The sequence below is a fragment of the Eleutherodactylus coqui genome, chromosome 11, assembly GCF_035609145.1.
Source record: "Eleutherodactylus coqui strain aEleCoq1 chromosome 11, aEleCoq1.hap1, whole genome shotgun sequence".
Taxonomy (NCBI): domain Eukaryota; kingdom Metazoa; phylum Chordata; class Amphibia; order Anura; family Eleutherodactylidae; genus Eleutherodactylus; species Eleutherodactylus coqui.
The window spans coordinates 115,548,996-115,562,800 of record NC_089847.1 but is presented as its reverse complement, the minus strand read 5'-3'; the positions used below and the strand labels follow the sequence as shown (position 1 = coordinate 115,562,800).

The 13,805-nt window shown below is 52.6% G+C and overlaps 1 protein-coding gene across 2 annotated transcripts; it reads left to right on the top strand.

The window, feature by feature from the left end:
• The first annotated feature begins 5,344 nt into the window (after positions 1-5,344).
• LOC136582344 (uncharacterized) lies at positions 5,345-12,295 on the top strand. Of its 2 annotated transcripts, none has more exons than XM_066583290.1 (5): positions 5,345-5,901; positions 6,642-6,830; positions 9,201-9,245; positions 10,225-10,379; positions 12,204-12,295. In XM_066583290.1, the coding sequence occupies exons 1-5, from the start codon at positions 5,415-5,417 to the stop codon at positions 12,279-12,281; spliced, it is 954 nt and encodes a 317-aa protein (XP_066439387.1). In that variant the 5' UTR covers positions 5,345-5,414; the 3' UTR covers positions 12,282-12,295. The 2 variants fall into 2 exon arrangements, with proteins under 2 accessions (XP_066439387.1, XP_066439386.1); XM_066583289.1 differs by having other exon boundaries at positions 12,191-12,295.
• The last annotated feature ends 1,510 nt before the right edge of the window (positions 12,296-13,805 follow it).

Genomic DNA, 13,805 nt, shown 5'->3' with positions numbered 1-13,805 from the left:
ACTCTATGTTGTCCGTCGCTGACTTTAGGTTTGGACAAGACATGAAAGCGGGCTGAAAAGTAAACGGAATAACGAAACCGACGGTAAAACCTACTCTAAGTATTTTTGCTTCCTCCCTCCTGTGGTACTTGTCGAGCCACAGGAAGAGGTATCGGCTTTTCACTGGGGTTTGGTGCTCCACTGGCACCGCCCCCCCCGGCTGTAGCTCGCTGCTTCCTAAAGCAACGAACCGCCGCGTGTTGACCCCCGCAGACAGAGCACTCATGTCTGAACTTGCAGGTTGAATAAAACCTGCAATGGCCCTCGTTGTAGAGCCAGCAGGATCCATTCGGTCTTGGGGAGGCCGCAGGGGGCTGTTGCCCGCCCCCCCACGGCTCCCCCCTGAAATGTCGGTTTTTGTGGGCGCTGTGCTAAAATAAGTTGTAACCAGACGTCGGTTGCCTTTGACGCCCAGCTGATGTGACTAATACCCGAGACCCGTCGTCGGAAGTCCTCATCATATCGCCACCACGCGGCGCCGCCATGCAATTTATAAGCGCTATAAATCGTATTAAGGTAAACCATGAGCTCAAGACCCTTTTTGGGCTGGTGCTGGCATGCAATATATGCCAGTACCATATACGCTTGCAGCCAATTGCCAAAAGTCTTAGCGACTTTCGGCTTCCTATCCGCGCCGCGCTCCGACACTCGCTCTTTATCCACAATTACGTGGTCCGCCGACAGCAAGGACCATATATCCACATATATACCTTTACGAATCTTCTCAACCACCTCATCTGACAAACCGACCCCTAGCGGGGCAACACCACAAAATAACGAGTCAGCGTATCGCAACCCTTCCATAGGGTCACCACCGACTGTTGAGCTTCCAACCTCCTGCCCCACAAGTGGTACTACACCCCTTGGGGGTCCACCGGACACCGAAAAAACATCACCTTGATCAACCTTGCTCAACAGTGACTTTAAAACCACAACCAAATCATTTTTGTCCGCCCCCGCGGCAGGATCCATCACTTTTTTCCAAGCATTTAAACACGCCAACTCACCGGCTTGACCGTCCTCCGGCTCTGCCAAGGTCGTGGTCCTTACCGGTCTTCCTCCTGGGCTTCTGCCCCAGCTGGGCGACTGCTGCCGCGTACTTGTTTGCGGAGCCTCTAGTGCCCGCCTTTCGTGTTCTGCTCCAAGGTGGCCCCGCTCCGGCCGCTCTTCCGAGACATCCCGCCTCCCATGGCGTAAATAGTCCTTGTATGCCGCTGCTGTTGTTGATGCGGTCGCATGGCGGTAACTTTCCTTTTGGTGCCGATGCTCCGTGCCACTGGCGTTGTCGCCCACGTTCCCTACACTGGCACTCCTTGGCTCTCTATCTGCCTCTGCCGCTAGCCTAGCGTGCTCTCTGTCACGCTTGCGCTGGTAACGCTCTCTCCTAGCCTTCTCCCTCTGCCTTTGCTTAGCGCCCTTGCCTTGTCTGTTGTTACTGGCGCGACTAGCGTAACTATAGGAAGACTCGCCACCCCCCGAGGAAGGGGGACCCACGAAGCGTGGATTAACGTAGCAGAGCCTGCGCGGAGCTGGGGGCGCGTACAATTGCTGCTGAGCGGGTGATCTACTGCGTGCACCGCGTAAGTAGTGCTCGCGGGTATCGTGTCTGTATGCACGAGAAGGTGGTGGTGGTTGCCGGGCTCGAGTGCCCTGACCCCTTATGGGGGCTTGATCCGGGTAGTAACTTGGAAGGGGCCTTTCAAACGAGCTGCCCGACAACGGGCTCGTGCTCCCCCTTGTAGAAGTAGCCCTGTCCCCGCTGCTCTGCCTGCTTCCCCTCCTGCTATCTGTGCTGCTCGCTAAACTAACTGCTGGGCTGTTTCTCTCCCTCCCCCTCTCCCCCCCCTGGTATGGGTCTGCTCTGCGCCCCCACGGCCTGCCTCCCCCCGCCTAGCTCGCGCTCTATTGCCTGGCCCTGCAGAGCCTACCTGTGCGTGCTCTTCGCCTGCGCCGCCATCTTGTTGTAGCCTGTGCCGTTGTCTCGCGCCTCCGCGCGCCTCCAACCTTCTGCGTGGCTCTTCTCTCCTGGCAGGTTCGGCTTCCGTGCGCCCTGTCGCGCGCTGGTCCTTCGCACCGGAGCGTGCCCTCAACGCTGCCGCTTGCCCCCTCTTTGCTGGCGGACTGCCAGCTGGTGATGCCCGGGTCTCTTCCGCGGGCGCTCTTCCCGCCGCGCGGTTTAAATTTGGCGCCAAATTTGTGGCTGTGCGCCCCGCTCCCGACCTCTTCTCGGCGCCACGACTGGACTTCTGGCCGCCTCGCTTTGTTGCTGGACTCGGGCTGAGTCTCGCCGGTGGATTCTTCCTGCGCTTCGGACGTCCTCGCCCGGCATCCCCCTCCTGTGCCGCTTCTTCCGCTGCTCCTGTCTTCGTGATGGCTCCTCCGCCGGCCTCCCGGATTCGGATTCTGACCTGCAGCCGACGATGAAGTCCTGCAGCCACTCCGCGCCATCGAGCTGGATCGCTTGCCGTATCTGCCGCTGTAAGTCCTCCATCTTTCTTGGGGCTTCTCTCTTCAACCGACTCTTCTGTACACCGCTTGGACTTGCTGTGCTGCTGTCACTTCTGCTGCTCTTGTTCTTCTTCTTTCCACTCTCTATGGCTCCTTTTCCTGCTTTCGTTCTTCTTTTCTGCTCCAGACTTCTTTCCTCTCCACGTGTCTCCCGTCTTCTGGTCTTCTTCTTCTTCCGCTCCCCCTCCCTCTGCTTTTCCTGCCTTAGCTCCTCCCCCCACCCCCTGCTGCGTTCGCTACACTTAACCCTTACCCTGCCTGTCCCTAGTCCCATGCTGTTTCCCTACCACGGTTCGCAGCATAAGATGAACCTTGTAGAGGGTTGTTGTGTCGACCATTTAGCTGGCAGCTGATCGGCTTCAGTTTAGTGGCATCACATTTATCTTCTGCCTCACATGGGGTTGTGCCCATCATGCCCACCAGCAGCCGGTGATGGCACATATATAGGTGTTCACCACTGGACTCCATCAGCTGGTTTTAGGGCCCATTCAGATGGTTGTAGGGGAGCCGTGCCTGAGATTCTCAGGTGAAAAGTGCAGCGGACAGTATACAGCAGATTCTGTCTGCTCTCTAATATCTTGCCAATATCTGAAGTATGTAGCAGTGCTGAAATAGCTTTGTGCTCGGAATAGGTTGGCCGCTAATTTTTAAACGACCACCCTTCAGTGTAAGAGCTTATTCACAAGAGCGTATATCAGCCACCGTTTTCACAGCCAGCCGATATACGCTTTTATCTGATGCATTGAATTCCAGTGCATCAAATCACACAGGCATATTCCCATGGTGTAAAAGCGCCCAGCCGGCCATAATAGCGCCTGGAACTATCTTTGTGCTCGGAATAGGTTGGCCGCTGCATGAGCTCCTATGGGAGCCAATGACAGCGGCCGGAGAAGGGAGGTAGGAGGGAGTTTAGCAGCATGATTGCTAAACTCCCTTCCCCTTTTCTCTTCCTCTCTCCTCCCCTTTGGCTGTTTGCAATGGGAGGGGGCAGGACGGAGCTAATTTCACCCCGCTCTGCCCCCTCCCATTGCTGGCTGCGGGCAAGTGCGGTTGTAGTAGAAGTGAAAAAAAGTATGGTATTTGTAATGGTAACGTACCTGCAGAGTAAAAGCATGTTCAGACAACAAATTTGAGAAGCAATTATAATAACAGACAGTGAAACTAGCGGTATTATTGTATCTTGACACCACCGGGAAGTACTGGTGGAGTCAAAACTGACAAGGGGGTGACGCCAACTGTATGTGATTGGCTGGAGAGCAGGCTGGGCTGTAGGTCCTGGCAGCCCATTAAGGTTAGCCTCCAGCTCAATAGATTTTAATAGCAGACAGCGGCCCCCCGCTGCAGCCACAGGTGCAAGGGGCTTCCCCTGCCGGCGCCCCAGAAGGTGGCACCCCACTCTGTGCTAAAGCACAGAGTGTGGTCGGCAGCTAGGCAGCCACACCGCGGGAGCGGCAGCGCCAGAAGCACAGGTGCCGAAGGACAGTGGCGAGCCTTACAGTGCTGCCCTCTACAATCCCCCAATTGCTTTTAGGAAATGGCAGCAGGACCGACCAAAGAGCAGGAGCAGCACCGCCACCTGGGGTGCCGACAAGCAGCAGGAGTAGCACCGCCGACAGAGGCGCCGGCAACCAGTGGGAGCCGCATCGCCAGTAGAGGCATGGGCAAACAGCAGGAGCGGCACCAGCAGCAGAGGCGCTGGCAACCAGCGGAAATGGCACCGCCAGCAGAGGCGGCGGATCAGGCGAGGGCAGTGGATCCCATGAGTGACGGAGCGGGGCAAAAGGGAGAACAGCCGCTGGGCTGTAGGTGAGCACAGGCAGGTGGGGTGTGGAAGTAGTAGCACACTACTCACAGCAGGACAGCAGCCAGGGGACCAAGGCCAAGGCAAGCGTCCCAGAAAGGGCTCAGTGAAACAAGCCAGGATTGGAAATCACATCCTACCAAGCACCTTCCAGGACCTGCAGCTATTCAGCCAATCTGGAGCTAGGGGTGTGACAGGGGCATTCCTCCATGGGAGCCATGTCAAACCCCTAGCTTACAGTGGCGTCAAGATACGATTATATACCGAAACTAGCAGGGGATTTAGAAAAAAATGTTCATGCTACAGGTGCAGAATTGTCTCTTATGCAGCACAGTGAATAACGAGGCTGCATGGGACTGGGGGCGGAGCTTAAAGGGAATAGCGAGCTAGATAGGGGGGAGGAGCTAGGTACGGAAGAAGAAGGAGAAGACAGGAAGAAGACCAAGAGAGAAGAAGCGTGGAGGAAAGAGGACGGAGCCGAGGAAGACGCCCACCTACCCGCCCGTGAGATGGGTGAGGAAAGACTTTATGGGACTTTTATACGTTCGGAAGTTGTCACAGCTGTGGTTGGCCTTGAACTTTCCATGCTGGAGAAGAGGAGGGTTTACAAGCCCAAGGAAAGCGGGCTTACAAACGTCCTGTGGAATAGTTAAAGCTAAAATCAGTTTAAATTAAGCGGGTTGTAGCATGGGAAGGGTTTATGGAGTTAAAATAGTTAAATTAAAATAGTAGAGGTTAAATATTTAATAAAAGCTGTGGCCTACCCCACATTTACACACAAGAAGTCTCCGGGTAAGTTTTTGTTATTAGTTAAGGGAGCGTCAGTCAGGTTGATGCCCCCAGTCTCCTTCATGCATAAGATTCTGATGCAGTTCCTAGATAGCAGCAAACGTATAGGGAAGATGCTGATGACTGGGGGGGGGGGGAGAGGGGGAGGAGAGAGAGAGAGAGGAAGCAACCACAGGAAAGGGAGGGGTTAACTGGGAGTAAAGAAGAAGGAAGTAAAGGATTTCAGTCGGGACCAGGAGAAAGAAGAGTGAAGACGTGGACCCAGACGAGCTGCAGCATGGAGGACCTAATGGAGCGGATTAAAGATGTGGTGGCCAGGCAGGGCACTAGCTGGCTCGTGAAGATGGCCGAAGAATTATCGAGACCGACTGCAGCGGAGGCCGGGGAAAGCAGCAATCAACTCGTTTTGCCCAGCAGCGAGGAGCCCAGGGGAAGACATGCCCGAAGACGACCCGTTCTGCCCAGCAGCGAGGAGCCCAGGGGAAGACATGCCCGAAGCAATCCAGTGGTGCCCAGCAGCGATGAGCCCAGGGGAAGACCCGTCCGGAGGAGGAATCCACCCGCCCGTTTGAGCCCCAGCCCGGTGGTGAAGAGAGCTGTGCCGGTGAGGAGCCCCAGAACAGAAGGAGCGAGGAGGAGCGGTACCGCGCGGTCGCAGCGCGGCATGGAGGAAGCAGAGCCAATAGGACGCATCCGGGTCAGCGACGGTGAGGTTGAAGGGAGAGATGGACCTACCTTCGGTGTGTCGGCGAGGCCAGGATCGGGTAAGTCCGGCGCGGGAGGAGGTGTTCCCGCGGCTGTCGGCAGAGCAAGGATGGCGACATCGGAGCGCTCCCCACGTGGCGCGGCAGGCGCGCGTAGGGATACGCCGGGGAGATGTAGTCCCGGCCGCGGAACGGCGGCAGCCGTTAGGGGGGAGATGCGGGTAAGTGCATCTCCCTCATCACGTTCAAGCAGCAGCGGGGGGGAGAGCAGGGGGAGGGAGGGGGCGAGCGCTGCACAGTTGGGGAGCAGGGGGGGGGCTGAAATCACAGCGCCACATGCTCGGGGTGCGGGAGGGGGAGGGGGGGGCCCAGCAGCGGCCATTACGGGGCGGCAAATGACCGCTCCGGAACCCCAGAAGCCATAGGCCACCAAGTAGCCCCATATCATAGGCGCGATAGGCGCATGCAGGCTGCCGGCAGTAGTTATGAGCCGGCGGCCAGACACAGGTCCACAGCGCATGCCATCGGTCAGCGCGAGCGCTTCGCTCCTGGCAGGAGGCAGGAGCATAGCAGGCAGCAGGATGCAACGGATGAGAGTCAATCAGCGAGTGAGATGGAGGAGTTTAGCAGCGCGTCATCACCGGTAGCAGGAACGAGGAGGAGGAGGAGCAGAGTCACGCAGGCGGTGGCGCAGTTCAGTCGCTCAGAAGCGGTGTCGCAGAAAGTAAGACATGGCGGCCGAGGGGCGGCCGCACAAATTGCACAATACCCTTTCTTACGCTCACCGGCTTTTTCCGCAGGTAGTGGTGAAGGAGAGAGATTGAGCAGATCGGGGGATGGAGTTTCGGCCTACGGGGCTGCAAAAATAAGGACTCCGAGTGGCCGGGGTGTTACCAGCGGAGAACGACACACGGCGCACCGACCCTACAGCCTATCATCACTGCCCGCACCCAGCTTTCCCTTGGCGATGCCGGAGGACAACGAGGCGGGTGAGTCGGTACATTTAAATAGAGTTTGGGATAATGTGCCCGGCGCAGGCCGGAAGGATGAGTTTATGTCAGCTTTGAGAGCTCTGTGTGATAATTACGAGAAGGAGAAGGGACTACCAGTGTCCCATAAGCAACCGGGGAGGTCGGCCTTGCCCGAGGTTGGTGGTCCTGTACAAGGACGGAAGAGTCTGCCTACGGGGGCAGGAGTGAGTGATGGTTTTAAATTAGCGGATTCGCTGTTTTGTGGTGTAGCCCCGCTGGATGCCGGGCTGGAGGACGAAGTGGTGAGTAAAATAATAAATGGTGGTTACGTGGACATTTGGTCACTGTTGTCGGCTGAACATGTATCAGTCGACAAGGAACGTTTTTCAGAGCGTGGAAGTGCAAAAAAACCCAAGGTGGCTAAAACTTTTGGGAACTGGCTACAGGCCTTTTTGATGCTGGCGCACGTCGTGTGTCGTCAGTACCCTCAGAAAGGACCCGAGATGCTTGTCTACATCAACACGATCCACAGTGCATATAAGTTGCACGGGGGGTCGGCTTGGTGGAGATACGACGAAGATTTTCGTCGCAGGATAGCGGGCTCTGACAGTATCAGCTGGGCAACGAAGGCGACAGACATGTGGATCCAGCTGATACTGGCCCAGAAACCGACGAGACCTAGCTTTCATGGAACGGCCACAGGCGCCGGCGGACAGCAGACTCCTGTGGCCCCTAAGCCATCTGGATCATGCTGGGCCTTCAACGAGGGCCACTGCCGTTTCCAGGCGTCGTGCAAATTTAGACACGAATGCTCTATTTGCGGCGGGTCGCATACAGCGATGCGATGTTTCCGGCGTCAACGAGCGGCGGGAGTTCCCGGCACAGGGGCGAACGCCGGTGAGCGTTCAGTACCTGGAGCCGTGGCTCGACCGGTACCCACGGAGACCGGAAGCAAGCCTGCTTAGGGCGGGTTTTGCTGAAGGTTTCTTCATCCCACATTCTAACGTGTCTGCAGCGTCCTTTTGCCAAAATTTAAAATCAGCTCGCGACAACGAAGAGTTAGTACTTGAAAAGTTGTTAAAGGAAGTAGAGTTGGGACAAATGGCGGGGCCATTTTTGGAGCCGCCTTTCGGCAACTTGCGGGTTTCTCCTTTGGGTTTAGTACCAAAGAAAGAAACAGGCAAGTTCAGACTCATACACCATTTATCATACCCGTCCGGGGAATCCGTTAACGACGGGATAGCAAAGGAGCAAGCGGCGGTGTCATATGCGTCATTTGACGGGGCAGTTGAGTTGGTTAGAAAAGCGGGCAGAGGTGCATGGTTAGCGAAAGCCGATATAGAATCGGCTTTCCGCCTCTTGCCGGTGCACCCGCAGTGTTTCCATCTACTGGGGTGCAGAATTGAGGATCAGTTTTTTGTCGATATGTGCCTGCCAATGGGCTGCTCGATCTCTTGTTATTATTTCGAGGTTTTCAGCTCCTTTTTAGAGTGGATGTTAAAGGTTGAGACGGGCAGCGCATCGGTATTGCACTATCTAGACGATTTCCTTTTTGTTGGACAAGCTAACTCGACGGTTTGCGAGTTTTTACTTTCGTCTTTTCGTTCTTTAATGCGTAAGGCAGGCGTGCCTTTGTCGGTCGAGAAAACAGTGGGTCCAGTGTCAAGGTTGAGTTTTTTGGGTATCGAAATTGACACAGCGGAGATGATTTTCCGCTTGCCCGACGATAAAGTGGCGCGTTTGCGACAAGCGGTAGATTTGGTGTGTAGTTCGAGGAAGGTTACACTTCACCAGCTACAAGTTTTGGTAGGCTTACTTAATTTCGCGTGCAAGGTCATTCCGATGGGGCGAGCTTTCGCTCGGCGGTTGTCATTGGCAACAAGAGGGGCAAGAGAGCCCCATCATTTTATTAGAGTGTCGAAAGGAATGAAATTGGACTTGCACGTATGGAGAGTGTTCCTCGGTTCTTTCAACGGCCAGGTCATATGCCCGGAGGATGAGAGTCAAAACGAGGAGATCGGTTTGGTGTCGGATGCAGCTGGATCACATGGTTTTGGAGTTCTATATGGTAACCGGTGGTGTTGCGCTGCTTGGCCAAGTTCTTGGAAGCAGAAGCAATGGGTAAAAAATGTGGCACTTTTGGAGATATTCCCGTTAATGGTGGCAATGGAGATTTGGGGCCAGAGGTTGGCCAATAAAAATATCTGTTTCTGGTCCGATAACCAGTCGGTGGTACAGGTGGTAAACAGACAATCGTCATCATCAACGTTGGTGCTGGCGGCATTACGCCATTTGGTTCTACGGTGTTTACAGCACAACGTAAGATTTAAAGCTCGATATGTACCGGGTTATTTGAATGCTACTGCTGATGCTCTTTCTCGCTTTCAGATGTCAACATTCAGGGAGCTGCACCCGACGGCGGAGGTCGAGGGGGTATGTTGCCCTGCTTTCTTGTGGGAAATGATAGAAGAGAGCTGTTAGCTCTCGTAAAGATGTCAGTTTCAAGTACCACATGGAGACGGTATAATAACGTATGGAAAGAGTGGATAGCGGCAGCGGGTGGACGGTTTCCTTCGGAAGAAAGAGTGAAGGCGGTAACTTTAGACACATTAGCGGCAATGCGTAAAAAGGGGGCGTCGGCGGACGCGGCCAAGAAACATTTGACGGCGGTGGCCTTTTTAATTCGGTTACACGGGTCGAGGGATGTGACTAAAGATTTCGTTTTCGGACAAATTATTAAAGGGTGGAAGAAGGACAAGGTGATAAAGGATGGAAGGAGACCGATCACGTTTGAGTTACTAAATGCTATATTAGAAGTGCTGGGAGAGGTTTGCGAGGAGGGCTCCGAGGCGGAGCTTTTCCGAGTGGCCTTTGCAATTGCCTTTTTCGCAGCAATGCGGATTGGGGAATTAGTGTCAGCAAGTAAAAGTAGACCTGGGGGACTGATGTACGGAGACGTATTAGTTGACGAAGACTGCATTAAAATTGGCGTTCGGAGATCAAAAACAGACGTTTACGGGGTTGGAGAATGGCTCAGGATAGGCAAATTGGGAACAAAATGGTGTCCGGTAATTTTGATAACGGGTTTTTTGGAACGCCACTGCGGAACGGGCCCGTTTTTGAAGCATGCGTCGGGCCTCCCTTTAACCAAATACCAGTTCACAGCAGTCATGCGCGGTAGCCTAAATAAATTGGGACTCAACCCAAAGGATTTCGGATCACACTCATTTAGGATAGGAGCTGCGACGTCCGCTTTTTCGTGCGGCATGGGTATCGAGGGTATTAAAAGAGTGGGTCGCTGGAGATCGGATGCTTACAGGTCTTATGTGCGACCGGACCTTAGAGTTTTCATATGATTTATACGTTGGTTGTGATGTTCTTTTCGGTGTATGTTTTCTTTATTTATTTACAGTTACGGATTGGTCGGTATGGGTGATAGGCCACTCATATATATACTGGGCCGAGAGGAGAGCCAGAAGTAGGCCTATCGGAGGCAATTTAGGCCTCAATGTTCCAGTACATTGGAGAGGGATTAGAGGTTTGCAATGGCCCAGGCTGCTCCAGGAGGTAATGAGAATCAGCAGTTGGGAGAATGATAAAGTGATACTAGTCATTCATGCAGGTGGAAATGACCTCGGAAAAATAAAAGTAGCGGAGCTCATTTCCTTAATGAAAGAGGACATTTATCGTTTTAAACTGTTCTTTAAGCGGATGGTAATTGTCTGGTCAGACATAGTGGCCAGAAGAATCTGGAGGGAAGCGCGAGATAACGAGGCAATCGAGCGAGTACGGAGAACGGTTAACTTCAGGATATCGAAGCACGTGCAAGCTTTGGGCGGAATAGCCATCCGTCACTGGGAGCTGGAGAGAAGAGAGCGCGGGATGATGCGGGGTGACGGGGTTCATCTCAGCGAGATAGGGCTAGATATTTTCCTGTCTAGATTGCAGGATGGGGTGGAGTCGGCGTTATTGCTGGCATGTGGGGGGCGGAGTGCAGCATAGAAATATGCTGCATCCTTCGTGGCGGTAGTTAGGACTTCCATGCCAGCTAGGAAGGGTAGGGCTTTACAGGCCGGTAAGGGCCTTCTTACGCCGCCACAAGTTTCAATGAAAATGGACATTTAATTGGCATGGAAGGTAAAGAGAAAGTTCATTTACGTTTTGAAATAAAGTTTATATGGTTAAATAAAGGCTGTGGCCTACCCACAACAAGCCAGCAGATGTTGTACTTATTCTTTATTTAGTTGGGGAGCTAAAGTAAGTGTTAAGTCCCCCCAGTCTAGATAGCAGCAAACGTATAGGGAAGATGCTGATGACTGGGGGGGGGGGGAGAGGGGGAGGAGAGAGAGAGAGAGGAAGCGACCACAGGAAAGGGAGGGGTTAACTGGGAGTAAAGAAGAAGGAAGTAAAGGATTTCAGTCGGGACCAGGAGAAAGAAGAGTGAAGACGCCCGCCCGCCCGCCCGCCCTTTGAGCTAAGGGGGGGGGGGGGGGGTGAAGAAAAACAGTGGATTAATGTTAAAGTAGATAGGAAGTTGTCACAGCCGGTTGGCGGTAGTTAGGACTTCCATGCCAGCTAGGAAGGGTAGGGCTTTACAGGCCGGTAAGGGCCTTCTTACGCCGCAACAAGTTTCAATAAAAATGGACATTTAATTGGCATGGAAGGTAAAGAGAAAGTTAATTTACGTTTTGAAATAAAGTTTATATGGTTAAATAAAGGCTGTGGCCTACCCACAACAAGCCAGCAGATGTTGTACTTATTCTTTATTTAGTTGGGGAGCTAAAGTAAGTGTTAAGTCCCCCCAGTCTAGTCAGCAGCTCTGCAGATGTGCTACAGGTTGTCCACTTGTCACCTGAAGGTATTGTAACCTCGATTCTAAGGTGAGTCAACAGTTAATTTGCTTGCAGACTTCAGACGCTTGCGTGTGAACAGTTGAAGAAGAAGAAGAAGAAGAAGGAGTACCTCTGCACTGGGCCTTGAGAAAGTCTTACTCACTGGTTGCTCACTCTTTCTCTTGAGGGCTCACTTACAATTTATGTGGACTCTTGCACTCGGGAAACCTCTCCCCCTCTTCCATCTTCAACCCATGAGGGCTGAAGGTGCCCCCATGTGCCCCTATGCTTTCTCTCTCTACTCCAGAATATGGAAAAGTTATGATTTTTTTTTAAAGTGGGGAAGAAAAATGAAAATTTAAAAAAGTAGAAAAAAGGGTCTGCAGCGGGAAGGGTTGAGGGTTGTGTTCTGTTTTAACTGAAGATCTTCATATCCATCAGTGATATTCACAGAAGAATAGGTGAAATAAGTGTAAATTACACTGCAAACCATTCAATGCACAGGATGAAAATCACCTTTATTCACTTGCTTATAAACTGTTCAAGTCTCTATTTACAGACAGTTGGTCATCCAATGCTTCCAGCTCTTCACACAACATGTATGTGCCTTGTGAAGGTGCCGCTACAATCACCGTGAGACATTAGATTGGTCGTCAGCGGTAAAGACAGACCTGAAGAACTCAGGTGAGACTAGAGAAATCAAAGATAAATCAATGAGTTTACTATAATGAGATGATAAATACCTTCCATTGCTTCAATTAATCCATTAATCACTATTCAGTATATGAAATTCACTTTTGATTGTCCCCATCTTCATGTTACCGGGCCTTGGTCTTTGGTTCCAGTATGTTGTAGGAATAAATATCATATTCCATGTACTTCACTGCCTGCTCCAAATTGGTTATAATGAGAAGTTGCATGCATGCAAATGTATCTGAGTCTGACTCCATGTTGGTCATTCTCCAGTACACTTCTGCTTTATTCACATCATAACGGTACAGCTCATGATTGGCTTAGCATGTAATGACTCTATGATTACCGTATGTTAACGCCCCAGGTATATGTCCCTACCAAGCATGTCACCTTTAATTAGATGAGAACAAACCAAATTTAGGGCTTATTTACACGGGCGTATATCGGACAGGTTTTCATGCTCGGCTTTCTGATGTTTGCAATGAGAGGGGTGGAGCTAAGCTCTGCCCCGCCCTGGCCCCCTCTTATTGCAAATGGCCGGAAGGGAGGAGAGAGGAGGTGAGCTGGTGAGGAGAAGGGAAGGGGGACTGTCTTCCCAGGCCCCATGGCATTGCAGCCTCAGTGTATATGCACTGTCCCGTTTGCCGTGCAGGCGTCTTTACGGCGCCAGCGGGTGCACATAAAACGCCCATAGCTGTGTAAATAGGCCCTTAGGGTGGGTTCACACGAGCGTGTTTTTGTGCGTACTTAGGTGCGTACATACGCGCGCACCTAGGTACGAGCAAAAACACGCGTGAACACAGCTGCGTGCTTGTTGTCAATTGGGTCGCGGCTGCTGCCGGCGGCTCCATTAAAAATAATGCTCTGCCGGCAACCCTGCATTCCTTTTCAGGGAAGGGCTTTACATATAAGCCCTTCCGTGAAAAAGAAACATTTTAGTATAAAACAAAAAAGGCAAAAAAAGTGTACCTCTCCGCCGCTGTCATGTCCCACGGGGATGCAGAACACATCTGCCGCATGTAGCACATGTTTCCTGCTTCCCCGCAAGGAAAAATAATTCCCTGCTGCACCTGTCACATCTGTGACAGATGCAGCAGAGGACTTCTAAATCCGTGCGGGGAATAAAGGATTCCCTATTGCAGCTGTCACACATGACAGCTGCAGTGGAGGATCCTGCTGCCGACACCCCTGAAATGTTTTTCAGGAGAGGGCTTTAAATATAAGCCCTTCTCTGAAAAACAAAGAAAAGTGTTAAAAAAACCCCCCAAAAATACATACTCACCTCCCTTCGGCTGCCGGGCTCAGCCGCGTTTTCTCCTGGCTGTCCCCGGCTCTGTAGATCTCAGCTATCAGTAGCCGAGGATTTAAAATCCCCACCTGCTGGTGCAACCCTGGCCTCATTTCAGTTTTTGCCACTGCAAAGGCGCAGAGGAATCATCCTGTTCGTGACGCTAAAGCTCTGCCCTGC

What these genes read in the sequence shown, in the direction of transcription:
- LOC136582344 (XM_066583289.1), top strand. Translation starts at nt 5,415, where the DNA reads ATGGAGGACCTAATGGAGCGGATTAAAGATGTGGTGGCCAGGCAGGGC. An exon ending in GCCGGAGGACAACGAGGCGG is followed by an intron (nt 6,831 to 9,200) that starts GTGAGTCGGTAC and finishes TCTCGCTTTCAG; the next exon opens with ATGTCAACATTCAGGGAGCT. An exon ending in CGACGGCGGAGGTCGAGGGG is followed by an intron (nt 9,246 to 10,224) that starts GTATGTTGCCCT and finishes ATTTATTTACAG; the next exon opens with TTACGGATTGGTCGGTATGG.